General features: G+C 41.4%; 1 protein-coding gene across 5 annotated transcripts in view; it reads left to right on the forward strand.

Annotated features, from left to right (window-relative positions):
- The window catches only part of MARCHF1 (membrane associated ring-CH-type finger 1), a 114,415-nt gene that overhangs the window by 85,155 nt on the left and 8,475 nt on the right, over positions 1 to 20,785 (forward strand). For all 5 annotated transcript variants that reach the window (XM_083631345.1, XM_083631342.1, XM_083631343.1 and 2 more), the window contains one exon: positions 6,180 to 6,360. In XM_083631345.1, coding sequence (XP_083487471.1) covers positions 6,180 to 6,360 — 181 coding nt within the window. The remainder of the gene's footprint in view (positions 1 to 6,179; positions 6,361 to 20,785) is intronic.

Below are 20,785 nucleotides of genomic sequence, written 5' to 3' on the forward strand. Positions count from 1 at the left end.
GCCCCTGGGCCTTAGTTTGCCTACCCATGTCTTATCCCACGTCTGCTAAGCTTACTAAGGAGTCTTTAGTGATGTACTTTATCAAAAGCTTTTTGAAAGTCCAAATATACTATGTCAACTGGATCTGCTGTGGAACAGAGTTGAGAATTCTGCTGCTGTATTTGCCATCTCAGTGTATTTGTTTAACTGGTCTGATATTTTCCAAACTTAGTTGTAGGGGTCAGGTGAAAGGGATTTGTCTTCCATAAAGGCCTTTCCGTATGTTACATGTACTTTGTGAATGCAAATTTGTTGTATCTGAGAACAAAGTGACTGGATCAACAGGTGATGCTTTTCAGTCATCTACTGAGTCAGGCTATACTTCTGTCATCATAAAATATGTTGCTGATGTATGTATAGTGAGGAGGAACTCATTTAGAGCTACTTCACATTGGGAGGAAATTAGTCAATTTTGGTGTGCTTTTTTAAAACACAATTTCTCTTAGCCCTGCTTGAATCAGCTGTTTACCCTTAAGATTTTGTAGTATACAGGATCTGATCTTCCACCCTTTTCTTTTTTTCAAACATACACATACACTTTAGAACAATCTGCCCTATTTCCCTCCCCCTTCTTATTCAAATACCTGAAACGGGAATTTGTGACAGCATGAGGTTTAGCCTGCACTTTGAAAGTGAAGGAAGGAAGGCAAGCCAGCAAACACAGTTCCTCCTCTTTGCTAACTTTGCCTTTGCCACCAAGCAGATATCCTTTTCCACCGCTGTCTCTACTAATCAAGCCTCTTTTTCAAACTGGCCAAGCCAGCTCTCAATACTGGGTGGAGTGAGAAGGCAATTAAGTATGGCATGAATAAGAAGATAGCAGCCATATTTAAATGCAAACAAATGTGGTTTTTACCAAAGCAGACTGGCAAGTCAGCCGTTTTTTTAAAGAGGATCTTTAAGATTAAAACTTTAAAAATAGTTTAATCAGTTCCCCATTAGAGCAAATTAAGCATCCAGCTAAACGTATACTAGGCTGCTTGCCTCACTAAGCCAATACTTAACCAGTTCTCTCAGAATTCTGTTTCTGGTTCCATTTGTGGCCTTCTGTCATGGCTTCTTTCTTATACAGTGCTGCAAGCGTATTTTATAACTTTATAGTTCAGCTTTTATTTTGTCTAATTTGCTTCAACTCCCTGCTTAAATACATTATTTCAACTGGGGGGAGGATAGAGTCCAATTCCCCTAATTGGTTAGGCTGCCCACCCTCCTTTTATCTTGAGGCTTCATTTTCCTCTTAACTGCCAAATTAACTTTTGACCCTCCTCTTAACTTTGAACCTTTTGGCTTAGAACACACTCTAAAAAAAGAAAGCAACCATTTTATAAAAAAAGAACAGAATATAAAATGATGAAACAGTTTCATTACTTCATAGACTGGTGACTTGAAGATCATGGTGACAGGTTAAATCTCCACCCTACAACAGTTGTCTGGCATGCACATGAAACAGAAGGGGGATAATAATAATAATAATAACAATAATATTATATGTATTTTAATTTACATGCTGCCCAGCTGACTGGGTTCCCCAGCCACTCTGGGTGGCTTCCAACAAACTATGAAACCACAGTAAAACATCAAACATTAAAAACTTCCCTATACAGGGCTGCCTTAAAATGTCTTCTAAAAGCCAGGTAGTTGTTTATCTCCTTGACGTCTGACAGGAGGTGTTCCACAGGACAGGCATGACTACTCTGCCTTGTTCCCTGTAACTTCACTTCTTGAGTGAAGGAAACTGCCAGAAGGCCCTCAGAGCTGGATCTCAGTGTCCAGGCTGAACGATAGGGGTGGAAATGTTCAAGTACAATGTTCATGTAACTGAAACCAAAATGCTGTGGTTCACAGGTATTAGGCCATAGAGGCTACATTTGGATAATTGTTCTCATCTTAATAATGAGAAATGAAAAGGTCTTTTGCCCTTCTGTCCTTCCTTAGTGGTATCCCTTGATAAGCCAGGTCTCTGATTATGCTTCCAGCTTCAAAAGAAGCCAGGATCATTAACCAACTTCAAATTGGTTTTTAACATTTTGGTGTTAACCGTAGCTTCCCAGTTTGGATAAAACAGGAAACCGGTTAGTTAGTCTGATTCTCTGTGAAAGTGTCTACTAGCCACAATGACTATGTTCTTCCTTTACTGTCAGAGATGATACCAGTTAATGGGAATTGCAGATGAGAAGAGTTGCACCCAGACCCTGCTTGCAGGCTTAGCATGGGCATATGACTGACCAATGCAGGAACAGTATTCTGGACTAGATAGGCCTCTGACCTGATCCAGCAGGCTATTGTTATAACCTTATGACTTCATAGTTTATCAAGGCATGTGGCAAAGGAACTTCATGCATGGGAAACGTCCAAGCAAAAGCCCGAGATCAGGTCACCAAAAATAGCTGAATGCCTTTTTCTTGTTTTGAGATCCTTCGTGATTATGTTCAGAGTTCTGTTATACTTCTGTGTTCAGACATGGATTTCATCCATTCTTCTTTTTTTCAAAAAAATAAATAAAAAATAGCCAGCTTTAATCCCATTGCTAAGTGTCAGGGAACTGCCATCAGTGCCGGAGTGAGAGAGCAAAAGCCAGAGGGAATTCCAGAGAGCGTCCAGGGATCGGGAGAAGCAGCCCATCTTCTGGGGAAGAGAATCAGCGTAGCACTAGTGGAGAAGGGGGGCAGATGGGGGAAGCGGCGAGGCGGTCCCATGACTCCTTGCCTGGGACCAGCGGGGAGAGTAGGGGTCCTCCGTTGCCCACGCCCTCCTTGCGCAGAAGGCTTTCGCGCAGAGAGAGTAGGAGGAGACTAGGTGTCAAAGAGCTTCTTTGCTGGAAGAAGTTTAAGAAACGCCCACTGACGGATTCTGCCAGCAATTGAGTCAGCCACGGGTGAGTGGCTGTCCGGACAGAAAAGGTTCACTTTGGCAACCCAGCCAGGTGTTTGCACCCAGCCGGGGAGATAAGCACCGGCTTACGCACGAGCAGCCCCTAGAACCATTACACTAAGTGTTAAGCAAACTCCAAAACAGGAGTGTAAGAAGATAGTGGTTTTTGTTCTGACCCATCTTCATCACAACCTGCTGTTTCCATGTCTACCAAGTACTGTTATTCTTCCTGCTAAATGCTGTTTGATATAATTTACATATTTATTTATTTATTTATGTGAGTTATGAAATTAATTAATTACATAATTATTCCACACCAGTCATTTCTGTGTAAAGGAAGGAGCAAAACAATGCGTTTTTAAAACAGTAATCAATTACATATTGGTTGAGGGCTTAAGAATACACACACAAGAATGTTGTGAGCAGATACCGACAGGATGAAGCTTATGTTTCACAAAGGGCGAAAAGAAGGGCTTTGCACCTTTATACAATATGCATGTGTGCTTGGGCCCAGGGTCTTTTGCCTCACCATCCCCACTACTGACTCCCTGTTGCTATTCAGCTAAAAAAAAAAAAGTGTCCCCGGATTCATTGAAAAAATCTGGTAACCATATGTTACCCTTTTCAGCGGGTGACACCCAAGCAAATTCTCTCTAGAAGCAGTAGCTGCTGGCACAGTGGCATGACTCCTTGTATAGTATTTATTTTCCCTGCTCTTAGGGTTGGTATACGTCCAGCATTGAACTGCAAACAGTGGAGGAAGCATGGTAGCTGTAACCTTCCCAACATTTCTTATTGATGCATACAAAGAGGGCATTTATTTATACAACCTGATGCACAGAAGCAGCCTGGTTCTGTAGCTCTGGCTACATCAAGTCTTCAGTAATGGTGGGGAAGGAACTCGTCAAGAGGACACAGAGCGGTTCAAGCTCTCCCACTATCCTTCGCATGCTCCATCCGTGCACAGACATATTTATTCTCTCCGTCCTTAGGCAAACCCATCATTATCAACCAATCTTTTTATAGGGAAATAAATTACAAACAGAGCAAAAACAAACAGAAGACAAGAGCACTTAATATGTTTAAAGCTGTTTCCATAATCATTTCCTCTGGACATTATTTCTATTGCCACAGCACTCAATATTCTCATTACACGTTTTTAATTTATAATTCACTCAGTGTTTTGTGTTAAGTGTTTCTGTTGAAGAATCATTGTGTGTTCAAAGTGGCTGTGTCATTTTATTTGTCTATCCCAGTGGAATTTTAGGTTGATATTTTAGCTGTTAAAATTCAAAACAATTCTGACAGTGGTTGAAAAGGACTCCTGGGTACCCAATTTATTTGTCTAAATTCTAAATGGCTTAAACACTGAAGTCTGTAAAATAAATTATATATAGCTGGGATTAAAATGAACAAAGCTCTGTGTTTCCCCTTTGGGAAATGGCTTTAATTTAAAAAGAAAATGATGTTGCTCTCTTCGTGTAATGTTTTACAGTGAGATAAAAGTTTTATCTAAACTGGCAAAGGGTATGACTTAGAAATTGCTATTGGAGCACCGGCGAAATCATGAGGACACTCACAAAAGTTAATTAGCTGCTAGGGGTGTTACTGCCTTACATATCACTATTCTTTTTTTTACTCAGGGTTGCTTCACACATTACAGATTTCCTGCACTGGAAACACTTTCTATGTAGGAAACAGAGTGAAACCCCTATGTAGATTGATGATGGATTTATGTGTTGATCTTACATGGGCTTCATAGTGTTTCCTACCATTGAAGGAAACAGTTTCCAGACAGGAAACTGTTTCTTTCAATGCTGCCCTCAAGGAACAGGATCAATCAGAAAATGCATTAGTATGCCAAGGAAAACTTGCTTCCCTCTTTCCCCACTTTTCGGTAAGTTATTTCTAAAGGATGAGGCACTGTCGATGGGGTGGGTAGTAATGGATTTGGCTAGGGCCATGTGGGAACTTGTTGGTCTCTCTTTTCCCTCCCCCCCCCCCCCCGCTAAATACCACCTAGTCCATTTACTGAGCTCATGAGAACTGGATTGTGTCCATGGTTACTTGTTCATAAATCCCATATATTTATATTTTACTATATTTATATCCCAACTTTCCTCCAAGCAGGTCAAGGTGGTGCACATAGTTCTCCTCATCCCTGTTTTTTCCTGACAGTAATCCTGGGAGGTAGTGTTGGGCTTTATGGCTGTGTTGGGATTTCAACCCTGATCTCCTAGGTCTTGGTTTAACACTAACCACCACACAATACTCACTGTCAGTTGAACCTATGCACTTCTACAGGACCACAACCAAATAGTTGGGCCATACTTTCCCCCTAAATTAAAACTGGATACACATTTACAGTTGCAGTCATTTACATTTTTGAGTGAAAATAGCCCATCTTTGAAGGTGATTCCATCTTACTCAGAGCTGTTGCAACTTCAGCACAAAACTAGATGAGATGCAGATTGCATTTCCTTCGTATGACTACGATATGCGTTGGAATTTCAAGAGCCATAAACTGCAATCCTGTACGCACTTGCATGACAGCAAATACCATTGAACACAGTTAATGCTTAATTCCAAGTAAGCATGCATAGAATTCTAGTGTAAACTATGTTTAAAAGTGTTGAACTTAATTTTCATCAGTAGGCAGGATTCAGTCCAGTTAAGGACACATCTAGGTACCATTTATCTAAGTGGGAGAGTTAGCCTTTGGTCCTAGGGAGTAAATCCTATTGAACACAGTGGAACATCAAAATCAGGTTCCATGAACAAGCTGTCAGGAGCCTTGGGCCAACATATTCCCTCCTATTACCCCATCTCAATCATGCACAGTGATGCTATGCACAGTAGTTCCTATTCTAGTTTACAAAAAACAACACTTAACCATTTCTCTGAGCCAGCAAATTAAACTATGGTTTGATTGCGAACCAAAGTAGGAAGCATGGAATTGCCATGCAAGAAGGAGCATACAAGCCCAGAGCTGCTGGGTTCAATTAGCCATATTATATTAAAATATTAAGGTGGGAGAAGGAGAGTTTGATATGTGTCATTGGGGAAACCTTGTATGTTTCCATGTCTGAGTAATGCTAAAAATGGAACATATAGTAACTAAGCAACAAACAGGAAAAGGAATACATTTCTCAGATCTAATCTCAAAGGTTGAGCACTTTCAGAGTGTTTTGAATGTCAACCCTTGGTATGAAAGGCAGTGCAAATAAACTCTACCTTTGCTCACTCGTTGTTGCTGTCCTTCCTGTCAGGATCTGTCACTGTGAGGGAGATGACGAAAGCCCCCTCATCACACCGTGTCGCTGCACAGGGACCCTGCGTTTTGTTCATCAGGCCTGTCTGCATCAATGGATTAAGAGTTCAGACACACGCTGCTGTGAACTCTGCAAGTATGACTTCATAATGGAGACCAAGCTCAAGCCTCTTCGAAAGGTACGGTGCTAAGAATTAAATCCATCCGATGTGAGCTGCCAAAGCTGAAGTTAACATTTCCAGTCTAGGTCATCCTTTCTTCTGCTTTGTTTGATGCATGCAGCTCTGTGAGTGTGTATTTTACAACACCATCAATCTTGTGCTGTATCAATTCTCGTATTTCAGCTTTGTCATCTTATAACTGCTATTTGTTTTAATTTCCTTCTGCTGGAATATTACGATGCATATTTCTTATGCATATGCTTAATACAAAGCATTGTATTACAGTTTCTGAGGTTGCTCATTTCCGGTTGCCTTGATTGAGACTCTGTATTAAGCTAATCAAGTACACATGACAAATCTTGCACAGTCAGTTGCTGCTTTGCTGAAATCGTTGTGGAAAAGTCAAGTCTCCCTCATTTTCAAATCACACCAGTTCAATTATTTTGGAGTCCTTGGCCCATGGTCCCAAGTTGGATGGTCTACTCAGTTTTGCCACATTGTATCCCTAGATGTAGGGATGCGGGTGGCGCTGTGGGTTAAACCACAGAGCCTAGGACTTGCTGATCAGAAGGTCCCTGGTTCAAATCCCCGTGACGGGGTGAGCTCCCATTGCTCGGTCCCTGCTCCTGCCAACCTAGCAGTTCGAAAGCACGTCAGAGTGCAAGTAGATAAATAGGTACCACTCCAGCGGGAAGGTAAACGGCGTTTCCGTGCGCTGCTCTGGTTCACCAGAAGCGGCTTAGTCATGCTGGCCACATGACCCGGAAGCCGTACGCCGGCTCCCTCGGCCAGTAAAGCGAGATGAGCGCCGCAACCCCAGAGTCAGTCACGACTGGACCTAATGGTCAGGGGTCCCTTTACCTTTACCTTTATCCCTAGATGTATCCAGTTTCCTTATATGCAGCTGGCTTCATATAACTGACCCATCCCCCAGCCATTGCTTTGGGCCCTCTGCCTTCAGTCCACTGTCCTTGGCCCTGTTCCTCACTCTTTTTTCATTTTACTCCTAACCTTTTAACTCCTTGCCAAGCACACCTGTGTCCCGTCCTCCACTCTATCCTGTTCGCAGCATACTGTACAGTGAGTCTGTAACATTATTATCTAAAAGTCATACACATGATTATTCTTGTTAATTACATTGCTACCATTACCAGATATCATTCATCCATAGGATAATCCTCAAGAGGACAGACTGATCCCTTGGCTTTCAGAAATCACATATTTATTTGAGGGTTTCCACATCAGCACTATTTCTCCAGTTTTTGAATTCGACTTCCAAAGTTTCTCGCCAAATTCCAAAGTTTGCAAATGGCAGGTTCTTGCTTACTTGAATTAATAAAATATATGAAAATTATTTTATGAAAATAATTATGCACTTTGCAGAGTTAAGACACACCAAAAAGCTAGTAAAAGGTTTGCTTACACACACACACACACACGCCGTATGTATACCATAATTCCATAGATGACCAGAAAAGCAGCTGTATGTGTTATTCACCAGGAATAATAGATCAAGATCCCCAAGTTTCCTGGCTTTAATGTTTAAAAAAGCATGTCTCTAGTTCTTTTATTGCAAAATATGCTTGAAAGTGTGTGAGCAATAGCTACTGAAATGTCAGAAGCCAAAGGACTTGCTTGAGGTTTCCAGTGGTCAGAGTGGGCAGCTTCAGTAAACAATAAAGCTTCCTATCTGTGTGACTGGTAGAAGGAGAACAATGAGAGGGGAAATCTTAAAAATAATATATAGTTTGCAAAATTCTGCTTTTCATGTTGCAGAATGTAGACTTCGGCTCAGAATTATGAATTTATTTATTTTTATTTATCACAGAATTCAAACAGACCCTGTTATATCTTTCTGCCAAATAATCTACAGCTTCTATCTTGTGTGAAATTGCTCTTCTCTCTTGTTACAGAATTAATGGAAGCTTGATTATAAACCAAGTGTTTTTGCTTGTCCCTGCAGAGGCAGAACTCAAGGGGTCCATATATTGATCAGCCCTTAATATGTTCTACACTAATAGTTATGTATACATTAACAGCCATGACAGTTTGCACAAGCTGAAATCTGAACCTTCGGTAATTTCTGATGTCCCCGATTTATCTCAGTAATCTTTCTGAACTCTTCACTAATCCCACTCAGTCATTTGAACATAACAGATATATAAACCATTATGCACCTTCTTCCTCTTCCCCTTCATAGTGCAGACTCACAAGAATGTTGTCAGAACCATTAGAGTAGGTGAGAAGCTGTTCACAATGAAATCAGTAAGAGTTTGCTTCCAACTTCTACAGGTCATTTTAACAGGAACATAGCAGGTTTTTCTTGGCTACCATTGCATTATTTCTACATACGGAGTAATGCGAGAAAACAGAGAAGCATTTTCAGACAAAAATGCACTATGTCACACCTTCTGGAATCGCAGAGCCATTAAAAAACTCCTCAGTCCTTGCTATACCTTCTTGTTGTTGGGGTCAGTAAATTTTACAGACAATATTCATATACCCTTTGTACTGGTGAAAGTGTTGCATAGACTTGAATAGTTAGCTTTATATTGCTACCAAATGTTCATAATTTTACAGGACAGCCCTCACAGTCCTAACCTGAGAATTCTTGTAGCTGGAAGTCCAGCCTATAAGACTCCATAAAGCTCACAATATGCCACAAAGATCTTAACATCAGGGTGTAACAATGGTAGTAAATGGGGCAGTAGATTAATCTTAGTGATTAGCATCCTTCGCCTGTTCCAGATCAAGGAACCCTGTTCCCCCCTGTATCTTACAGTATACTTGAAAAGGTAAAAAATAGCCCCATTCAAGTGCACTTAGACTTGCACTAGGGCTGCATAGGCAACTTATATTTAAAGCACATTCAAGGCATCCCTGCCCCACCCGCCCCGATTCCTGGGAACTGTTGTTTATTAGAACTGAAATTACCAGCCCCCTTAACAAATTCCAGTTCCCTGGATTCTTGCAGTGGGGGGCTTTTAAATGTATAGATACGGTTCAATAAGGAGGCACCCTCTTAGGGAGACCCTATAGCTACAATTTGTGTGTCAAGACCCCGCAACCACCCCTTCATTGGGAAATAACTCACACAAGGACACAGATATTAGGTTTATGTTATTGGGCAAATTTGGCCACAACTTTATTGAATTACAGAATGTGAGTGGTATTGGCTTAGGCATTGATTGGACCCGACTATATCTGACTCCTGCCCGCTGCACAGGAAGTTCGGTAAGGGTAAACCACCAGTAGGGGGAGCCCTGTCGATGCGTACCAACTCGAGCTCTGACATGGCTGGGATCCCCGGGCAACAGGGGACAAAGTCCCCCGTCCCCGGTGGGGAGTGGGTGGCCACGCGGTCCACCACAACTCATCCCCACTGGGAAGTGGAGCGGATATGGAAAATGGCTCAAGACACAAGAACCTATTGATATCACTGCACATTTAGCTGCCTTCCAGAGGGAGGGCAGGGCTCACATGGGATTTGCCCTCCCTTCTTCCTCAGTGCTCCCTTCACCCTAGAGCAAATGCCAGGCTGCTTTTTTGGCTGGATAAATCATGGTGCTCCCTATCCATGGTATGCATAAGTGTGGTTTGTTGATATTCTGTGTGTGAAGGACTCAGGACTATTGAGACACTGCACAGATTTTGGCACTATGGTAACCGAAATTATGTGAACCAAAAATACAATGTTGCAACCAGTGTACACTTTGCAAATCTTTGCATTCCAACCCTGGAAAACTTACTCAGCAACCCTGCCAGTTTTTGAGATTTCACCGGGCGTTGTTGCCAATATACCTTTGAACATATCTTCTAAACCAGAAGTGCTAGAACTGCACTTTAAAAAGCAAGAAGAAAGAGCAAAGTGCAAGAAATATATTAGGAAGCCACATTCTGTGCTTTGTCTGTGCTTGTGTGCAGTTGCAGCATTTTTAAAGCCATGGAACGGCTCTGGGATATTTTGTGTGTGTGTGTGTGTGTGTTCGTGTGTGTGTGTGTGTGTGTGTGTGTGTGTGTGTGTGTGTGTGTGATTTGTGGCCTGTGAGGCACCTTTCACACAATTGCAGGACACTATCCCATCACTAGACTCAACTGCCTGTCTATTCAGCTTCTGTACATGGAGTAGAAGTGGGGGGATACTACTTTGTTCTTTGCCTCAGGCAGCAAAATGTATTCGGCTGACCCTGTTATTCACTGACTTGTTACATGTAGCATAATCCTATAACCACATTTTTCTGCACCAGGGAGCACACTTCCCTGTTCCTCTGCTTGCTTCCTTTTCTTTTGGTTCCCCAAAAGATATCTATCCATTTGTTTCAAAAAGGGACCTGAAGTTGATAAGTGACTTGCAGAATCACATTCTTGGCCCAATCCAAACATTGTCTGAAAAGAAAGAGTTTGCTGTGGTGCTACAGATTACTAACACACACACACACACACACACACACACACACACACACACCACCACCACCACCACCACCACCACCACCACTATCATCCCTCAGTCCCAAAAGCTTTATGCTGGTGATGAAAATTAGTATGTTATTGTTATTATTTAATATAAGAGTGCCAGAAAGTAATTGTCATAACTGACTGTGTCTAAGTCCCTTTTCACTTTTGACATTAGTAAAAGAAGGAAGGAAGGTGAATTCCTGGAATCTGTGACATGTATGCAACTAATGGTAGGATTTAATACAGACAATTTAAGTTTTATCTAAGTCATTACTGGCTCCTCTCACTCTTCACCCCTTGCAATTGTTGATTAAATTTTCACTGACTGGTTTGGTGACAATAATTTTTGCACATTTGTTCACTGTGTCCCTGCGCTTTGGTCTGCATTTTTGGCCAGCTAGTCATACATCCAGCTCCCTTCTGGAAGAGATATTTCTTCAACAGTAGAATCTGAATCAAATCTGAAACTGAATATGAAACAAATCCTTGTATGATAAATATTTTGTGCTGGAAGATGTGAAGCTGCCATGATTTGAACTCTGTTTCTAATAAGTGTCTATGAAGCCTATGACGTTTTATTTACTATTCTGATCATCAACTTAACAGTATTAAGTGCTACAGTACAGAAACACTTTTTGTTCTTTACCATCAGACCCAGACATAGTTAACTTTGAAAGAGCCACAATTCTTTACAAATTCAGATTGTAATTGGGATCACAATTTAGTTCTATAGTGGAATAGTAGCCAACTTTCAAAATTCATCTGCCGTTTTATCTTCCCTCTCCCTCTGGAAGGAAGAGCCTGGCATCTGAATTGTACCCTGAAAAGACCCTGCCATGCACACAATAACATGATTATACTGTACCCTTTTTGTGGATTTTAATTTGGGTGGGGGAGCTACTTATAGTTGAAAGGTTTTAATTAACTGCTTGATACCACCATACTCCAAGTCCAAAACTTAGAGATCCCTGCAAAACCCAAATGCCTCTTCACTTCTTGAAAAGATATTCTTCAGAAGGCATTGGCCACAGTTGGTCACATCTCAATACAGCTGAAATCGATGAGGTCTCTGTGTTTGGCAAGGGTAACTGTTTCTGGAGCAGGGTCATTGGGACAACCCTCCAGAAACACACTTTTAAAATTAATTTTATTAATTTCAAAAGCACTTTGCCAGGATCACATTTCCCTGGTGTTACAGGTTGGATCATTTTATTTTTCAGCCTTGGGGCCTAAAAATATTTCCTGTTTTAAAGTGGGAAAAGCTATATCTTTCCAAAAAGATCAATTCTGCATGAAAGTTCAGTGTCTGGTACTGTACAGAAACATTCTAGGTGTGCAGCAGAAAATGAAAGCTGAAATGCTGCATATCCTATTTCTTGTGCCCAGATTACTGAAGTTTGTTTCTGCTGTGATTGGCTTTATTATAACATCCTTGTAACATTCCCAGTGCTGCTCTCTTATAACTGTTAATTATATTGAATCTAAGCTCAGATTATTATCATACCGTCTGCTTTTCTAGTTACAACACATACAGGCTTGCCATTAAAAGGAACTTATTTTAGCATGATTGATGGATGGGGGGAAAATGTAAATTCCGAGCTTTTATGTTTCAAACCAACAATACATGCCTATCTCATTTAATTTCAACAAAGCTGAAGACATCAGGTAAATCTGTCCTTAATAACTATGAAAGGGAGCTGGGTCTGGATAAGTCTTAAAAGCAGCTGTAGTGAACCAGCATTGTCTTGCTGTATTTTCCCCATGCTGCTCTGTGATTTTCGGAGTCTGCGTTTCTTTCTATTATTTAATAGATTTTATATTTATTTGTTTCATTGTTTTCAAACTCGATGTTTTGTGCATACCTTAGGGTTCAGTGGGGTTGAAAGACATAAATCTTTTCATAGATAAATAAGAAAGGAGGCCTTTGATGAACTGCAATGGGTCAGCACATCTGGCTGTTAACCAGAAGGTCATTGGTTTGAGCCCACCCAGGGACAGCTGTGGGCAGGATTCCTGCACTGCAGTGGGTTGGTCTAGATGGGCCTCCATGGTACCTTCCAACTTTGTAGTTCTGCAATTCTATGAAGCATTAAGCTTTCAAATTCATATATGTTGATCAGATGTACTCATCAAATGCTAACTTTAAATTTCCATTTAGTGTACAGTTTTGATCAAATGTGAAATTTACGTTTCATTCAATATGGTGTGTGGCCAAAAGGCTGGTTGTCACCCTTGCAGTATAGCTCAGTTGGTTAGAACATGGTGCTGATAATGCCAAGGTTGCAAGTTCGATCCCCATATGGGACAGCTGCGTATTCCTGCATTGCAGGGGGATTGGACTAGATAATCCTCAGGGTCCCTTCCAACTCTACAATTCCATGAAATCAAATCAATCCAAAGACACAGCAAAACAAAAGTTCATAACAATACACCAAACACCGGTAAAGAGAAGGCCAGTTGGCCCATCTTGGATAGGGAGTCACACAGCATGGACAATGCAGCTGGAAAGCCTTTGTTCCATGTCCCTACCAATCACATTTCAAAAAGCAGAGGGGTACTCTTGAGCAAGCACTCATGACAGCATTGGAAGAGCAAGGTTATAAAGGAAAAAGTGCTTGCTGTATATTATCATCTTCCCCTCTCCCATGTTTATTACCATTATTAAAGAAGTTTAATTTGTTTTCCCATTCTTTATTTGAAAACTAGAAAGTAGATTTGCAATGCAGTGCAGAGATTCTAAATTATACAATTCATTTGTTTTAGTGTTGTTTTTTGTTGACCTCCTTGCATCATGGGATATCTCTGCACTCCTGAGAGAAACTATTTCCCCCTTTTAAAAAAGAACTGAGAACCAGATGTATATTTAATCTGGTATCTGAAGCGTGAAACATGATAAAAATATAAAGGCAATCAACATGCTACTGTGATCCATATGGAATGGATGACAGAATTAAAATGTACATAAACACAGTAATGTATCTCCAAACAGAGATTTCCCCAAAGCTTTTTGCTATGACTACTTTTCAAATGACTTTGCCTATTTAATTCTTTGGTTTTATTTATTTATAGACATTTGGTCTCTGAGGTTTATATTTCTTTTGAAACACATTGTTCCCGTTTTTCTTAGTCTTTTGGGAGGGGTGAATACGAGCATATTTCTTTCCTTTCTATGATGACCCATAGATTTTGAAATTTAGGAATGGCTGTGTACACGCAGAGATCCCTGTCTGCAAGGGCTTTCTGGTTCATTTCTGGGGGGCAGTGCAATGCAACAGTATCAGACGTCCTGACTTCACAGGCAGCTGACTCATAGACAAAAAACAACCCCAAATCCGCAATAGCTTTTAAAGCTGACTTACATGAGCAAGCATTTTTCTCCCAGTTAACAGTTACACCCAATGTTTTAGCTTATATTTTAGGGTCAGACATTAATTAGAAATCCCACTTTTCAGTTATACCCACTGGGTCATACAGGATTGCTCCTAAACCCTGTTTGGGAAGGTGAAGCAAAGGACTTTACCAGCATAGTTATGCCTTGTGCCAGCTGGAGATTATCCAGCACAACCTTTCTGCCATGTGGGGTAAAATTCAAGGCACATACATTGGCACATGCATAGAACTCCACATTCCTTCCAAACCTTAGAGGCAGGCAGGCTACTGAGAATGTTAGTGGGGAAAAAGTCCTCCCTATCCATTTCCCCATACCATTCATAATTTTATAAATCTTGAGAATGCCCCCTCCCCAATCATATTTTTCTAGAGTAAAAAGGCCCAAGCACATTAGCTTTCCTCCTAAGGAAGGTGCTTCATCTCTTTGAACTCTTGGATCTTTGAGTTGTTTTTCCTTCTATCCAGGGCCATCTCATCCCACAATATTTCTCTCTACAGAAGAGTCTGTTCCCAAAGCATGGCATTGTGGGTAAGGTGATCTCAGAATCTTTGTTGGCAGGCTGCAACAGCAAATACTGTTTAAAGTTTCACAGTAGTAGTAGTAGTAAACTTTAAACAGGCACTCTCTGGGCAGCTTTGCCCACAATAGGTCAATGCAAAGGTTGTAACCCAGAGAGCACATTAGGAGGTCCACCACCAATTTGTTGCAGTGGCAAACTGGTGTTGGCATTCCTGAAGTCCTAGGCAGCTGTCATCAGCCACTTGACAACCGACCAGGGGCCAGACAGCCTGGAAGGCAGCATGAGAAAGCAAGCCTTGGTGCTTGGTAGCCCTGCAGGCAGGAGGAGGCAGTGGTGAATGCATTGGGGGCATCAATTTGCCATCATCTCAAGACAAGAGGCTCAACTTAGCTGATGAGAGGGCCAGCCCTGACGATACCAGCTTACTGCCTGGGCAGATGTAACATCTTAACCAATTCAGCTTTGGGGAATTCCTTCAACTGGGCCTAATCATGCTTAATCATATTGACAGCATTAATCATGGTTAAAACTAGGCATGTTTCCCCTTTAGCTTATCTAAAACCAATGAAAGCTATTTCAGATCTGAAGCCAAATAGAAACTCTAGTTAGTTCCACCTATGTGACTGCATTGGAAGCAGTTAGTCACACATGGGTACGGTGGAGGAACTGGTTTTCTGGAAGAACGATGGTGGTGAGGAGGGAGTCCATAATACTTTTTGTTTAACCACAGTTAACCAATTAGGAACATTATATTTATACAGGTATGTAGTGTTATGCCAAGAGTTACTTTTCATTCCAGAGCTGCAGTCCATTACATAGCAGTAAGTCCTGCTGAAATCAATGGGGCTTTTAATTTTTTTCCCTGCCGAAAGGCATACAACAATAACAACAACATACTTTCAATCAAAGGATTCTGTCAAAGATATTTGAAATATCTGGCTCCTTGGTTCAAATAGCTTGATAGGATGCTTTGTTTGAAACGGGATTCAATTAATGCCCTGAAGTCAGTAATATATTTAAGTAGCAAATAAAACAGGAATGCACAGATATATTGGTGAGTCTGCTTCAGAATCCAGTGTTTACAGAGCAAATTAGGCTTTGGGTACTGTGAGCTACAAAGTAACTAGGCTGTTGAATGATATTGATGTCTTGTTTTAAAACATAGCTTCACTTTGATCTTTCTTATTTACTCTCATTATTTAAAACCATGCCGTGCAGTATTGGCTCTTGAAAGCAGTATTCCCTGCAGGGAGAGCTATGGGAGATGCTGCTGAGAAATTAAACTAGTCCCTCTTTGAAGTCTCTCCTTTTCCCTGTAGGTTCCACAAAGAACCTCTAGTGACCTGCACAATTTCCTGGGAGAAATCAGAAACTTTTGAGCTCTCAACACCATAATGTATTGTTGTTGTTGTGGCTCTGCCTATTACCATTGGCTTATATAAATCACTCTGATTTCCCATCAGTTTTATAACAAGGATCATGATAAAAAGTGATGGCTGATATTGCTTAGAACAGGTAACACTGATTTGCTGTAGGATTAGTTTTCTTTTAACCTAATTTGGTGGATGCTTTGCAAGCCTTTCCCATGACAGAGAGGCCTATGTTTCCTTTAATTTTCAGCACCGCTGCGGCACGTTGTCAAGGCAACCAGCTTCAGTGTTTTCTTTCCACTAGTAAACTGTGCCTCAGACATGGCCCACCTTAAATCACTGTCTTTCCTGGTAATACATAAGGTCAAATACTTAACCGTTATGCACAATATTTCCCTTTTCTTTATTGGCTATCATGTTGTTATGGAGAACAGCTAGAGTCTCAGGGGAAGGTGTGTATATTAAGGCTTTTAAAGTTAAACTAATTCTACAGCATTTAAATCTGGTTGTGATGCCTTGAGGAAACAAGTCCTCCTGATACAGCCTTTTTAATTTTTTTAGCAATAAACAGACAGCTATTGCCAATTTGTATATAAATGATCATGCCCACTAGTTTTTGCAGTGCAGGCTTTCCATGGCAAACATTTGAACAAAAAAATAGGTCACAGATCTCAGTTTTAGGTGCAGGCTGGTTCACACTGTGATCTGCCATAAAGGCTCTCTGTCTGCAGTCGGCCCCACCGTGTGTGGGATAGCATGCCTCTTTCAGAACCTACACAAGTAGAGGTGATCTGTTTGCCACCAAGAAAGAGGTTTACAAATCATGGAAGGGAATGGCATGCACCTACAGAATGTAGGTCACACCTGATGTTTCAACAGCTTTAACAGCAGTAGAAAAATGTAATGAAAGCCTTGCTTCTCATAATTTACCTGATATAGTTTTGGCTTGCATTCTGAATTCATGGAGAAAGAGGCTGCATGTCACTCTCTGCAAAGGTTCTGTGCTTTTCCTGCTACCATGAGTGTATTTAATTGCACCCGAGGAAATCTAATTAGAAATATAGTGGCCTTCTCCTTCCATTTTTAAACAGTGGGGAAAATGTATAACACAATGATTAAGAAAGTTGGAGTTAACAAAGAACCACAACTGTGCATCTGTGAAATGTTGGCAGGTATATAGATTGGAAGTTAATTATATCCATTTCCATATATGTAGAAAATGTGACCAGTAAGTCGGAACACTTTCGATTTTTGTGTCTTCAGTTATAGGACTGTGAGAGGCAATTGCCAATGATCACATGTTGGGAAGAACAAATCCAGCACATCTCTACAGCGGGAAATCGGCACTGTTACAAGACTGCTAACAAGTCATTGGTGAATTTCACAGGCCTCATGCACACAGCCAAATTTTAGCTTGGTGTGAACACCAGGCTCCCAGAGAGGAGCTTGTAGCTGCTTTGCTCAACATGAACTTGTTTGTTTTAATGTCCTCTATTCAGGGTTAATGAGGATACTGACAGGAAGGTGATGGATATCTGATGAAGGACCCTGCATGAGAGGCAGGGAATGGAAGATATTTGGCGGGGGGGGGGGCTGGGAGAAGAAAGGGAAGTTCCCAGGTGAGAGCTGGGATGGTCCACCCCGATTTGTGTGGGACAAGGGTTAAGATCTACCTCTGACAGAGGGCTCTCTGTTTTTTGTTGTTAACTTCCTTCCCCCCTCTCTCTGTTCCTTCTTTTCATTTAGATTAGTTTGATTTTTTTATTATATTTTGAAAAGTTTCAATTTTAAAAAATTATATAAAGGGGGGTGGCAGGGAGGAGCAAAGCTGCTGTGCACTCATCCCGAAGCTCACGTGTTCATGCTAACCTGAGGCTTGTTTTAGCACGATGCATGAACCAGGCCACAGCCTATAACAGACTTCTGTGCTATTTGTCCAGGGACTTGGGTGGCGCTGTGTCTAAACCACTGAGCCTCTGGGGCTTGCTGATCAGAAGGTTGGCGGCTCAAATTCAGGTGGTGGGGTGAGCTCCTGTTGCTCTGTCCCAGCTTTTGCCAACCTAGCAGTTCAAAAGCATACCAGTGCAAGTAGATAAATTGGTACCGCTATGGCAGGAAAGTAAATGGCGTTTCCATGCGCTCTGGCACTTGTCACAGTGTCCTGTTGTGCCAGAAGCAATTTAGTCATGCTGGCCACATGATGCAGAAAGCTTTCTGTGGACAAACACTAGCTCCCTCAGCTTGACAAGCGAGATGAGCGCAGCACCCCATAGTCACCTTTGACTGGACTTAACCATCCAGGGGTCCTTTACCTTTTACTGTTTGTTAACACATTTTCTCAGACTTAAAATTTCCCTGACAAGAAGCCTGGGAATGTGACAAAATGCAGATGCCATTCCTCACTGTGATCTTTTGCCCTTTTGCTATGTGATCATGCACTACATTCCTAGAATGTCCCCTTTGAACCACTCAGTTCTCTGAGTTGCTTCAATGGCACTAGCATTCAGGACAGTAACTGAGCTGGACTTGGAGCTGTCATTTCTCCTTTGCTAGCAGATTACTGAATTTCTTGTGCTCTGAGGAGCCTTCTTTATCATCTTCATTCTTTTTGAAGCTCACTACAAAGGTATGTTTTCCCCTGTTGCAAGCAGTTCTAGGGTACTACAGTTATGAAATGTCTCTACATTTGCACTTTTAATTATATTCTCTCTCTCCCTCTCTCTCCCTCACAGACTGATTGCATCTCTAAATGACAAAATTGTCTGTGTAAATAGCATATGGTTTGGAAGCTTGTAATTAGATGCAAAATTATAGGAGTACATAAATTACTGTGAGGCAAACCTTTTCATTTAGCTGGAGGTTATGGGAGGCCTTGATGGAGATCATGTGCATGAGGCAGGAGGCTTGCTATACAACATTGATGAAGAAATGCCTATGCTTTTCTGAGAGCTGTTGCACAAATTCAGAACGTATTTTGAAAGGGAAGAGGATGCCTCTGTGGTTCTGGGGAAGCTTGCTTGATGAATCTAAACATGATTGTTTTAAACAGCTGTCTAATAGAGCGAATGCTTTGCAGGCCGTAAGCCCCAGGTTTAAGCCCTGATATCTCCACTTAAAAGGATCTCAGGAGGCAAGACTACAAAACTCTTGGGAGAGCCTGCCACTCAAAATAGACAATGTGAGTGGTCTGACGCAGTATAAAGACTACTGACTCTGTATGATATGAGTAGGCTGTCCCTGTGAGCTGGAACCCTGAGCGCTCAGGTTTCTAACTCATGGGGAGAGCTTACATGTCTTGGCAGCCTGCCCCATGCAGCCATGCTCTTAAACATGTGAAGAAGTGCATGCATGTTTCGTGTGCATGCACACGAAAGCTCATACCAAGAACTAACTTAGTTGGTCTTTAAGGTGCTACTGGAAGGAAAAAATTTTTTTTGTTTTGACTATGGCAGACCAACACGGCTACCTATCTGTAACTTAAACATGTGGATAGCGTTGGGGAGGAGCCAGCATAGGCATGACAATAAAGGCAGGCTGAGTGAGTTCTCCCGATTCACTGAATTATCATTGCATGCCCTGGATGTTTGAGTGGGGCTAGTTTATTGCAAAATGCTGCTTTGGACAGTCACTTTGCAGTGACTTGGGGTGAAAGAACCTGTTCTAAAGGAGTGCATCTTCTGCAGAACTAGCACTCGAGAGGCCTCACCACCAAGTGTCTGGCAAGCTTAATATGCACGAATAAGATAACAATGCCTGGCATTTATACTTTTCCAAGTGCCCAAAGGGCTTTAAGAGCATTCTCCACAAACCTTAGCAACCCTGTAAAGGAGGCTATTAAACATGCTGCCAACTAAGGCTCTGAGACAGTGACTTGTCTAAGGCTACCCAGATTATTCCTTGCTGGGAGGGGGATGTGATGAGGCTAAGGGCAGTTTCCCTTGGGTGATTGCTTATGCATGGGCTTGCTCCTAGGTGCATTGGTGGTCATTTAGTGATTTTGCTTCTTTTATGTTGTATTTATTTAGTTACTATTTTTATTTAATATTTTGTTGACCGCTTTGGGAGCCTTTGGGTAAGAGAGCACTATATAAATAAAGAACAGCAACAAGTTTATAGTCAAGTGTTTTGGAGACTTCATGTGTTTTTATTTTGTTTTAAAGATGTAAACTGCCCTGTGATTTTCAGAAGAAGGGTGGTATATAAACTCAATAAATGAAAATAAATAAAACTCTCCTAGCTGCTACACTGCAGTGGCTTTTGCAGCAGCTAAATATAAGAATGTATTTTATGCAGACCACCACTGTGAGCTTGACTGCCCAAGGCAAACTAAAAATGTTTTTCATCACTTGCTAGAGGAATCTACTGCACTGTTGCTCTCCTGATGTTCTTAGTTAAGTTTAGAGATGCTGAGCCTCTTGAGGCAAAAGCAGTGTCTCTGGGATAGCATCCTGTATTTAAAGCAGTGCGGGAGAAAAGCAAAGCCCCGATTCTGTGGAAATGTGTCAACAAATAGTACAGAAGAGAACTAATGAGGCAGAATCTTTAGGGCTGTTTCACATGATCTGGTTCCACTTCATTTCAAAAGTGCTGTTCCACAATTGTGGCAGGAAACGGCATAAATTAAATTGCAGACTGAGAAAGCCATCAGCCATTTTCTCAGCTGTACCTCACTTTCCCCAGCTGGTGTGATCACAAGAATCAGAGCAT

The sequence above is a fragment of the Podarcis filfolensis genome (genome assembly GCF_964270895.1).
Source record: "Podarcis filfolensis genome assembly, chromosome: 9".
NCBI lineage: Eukaryota > Metazoa > Chordata > Lepidosauria > Squamata > Lacertidae > Podarcis > Podarcis filfolensis.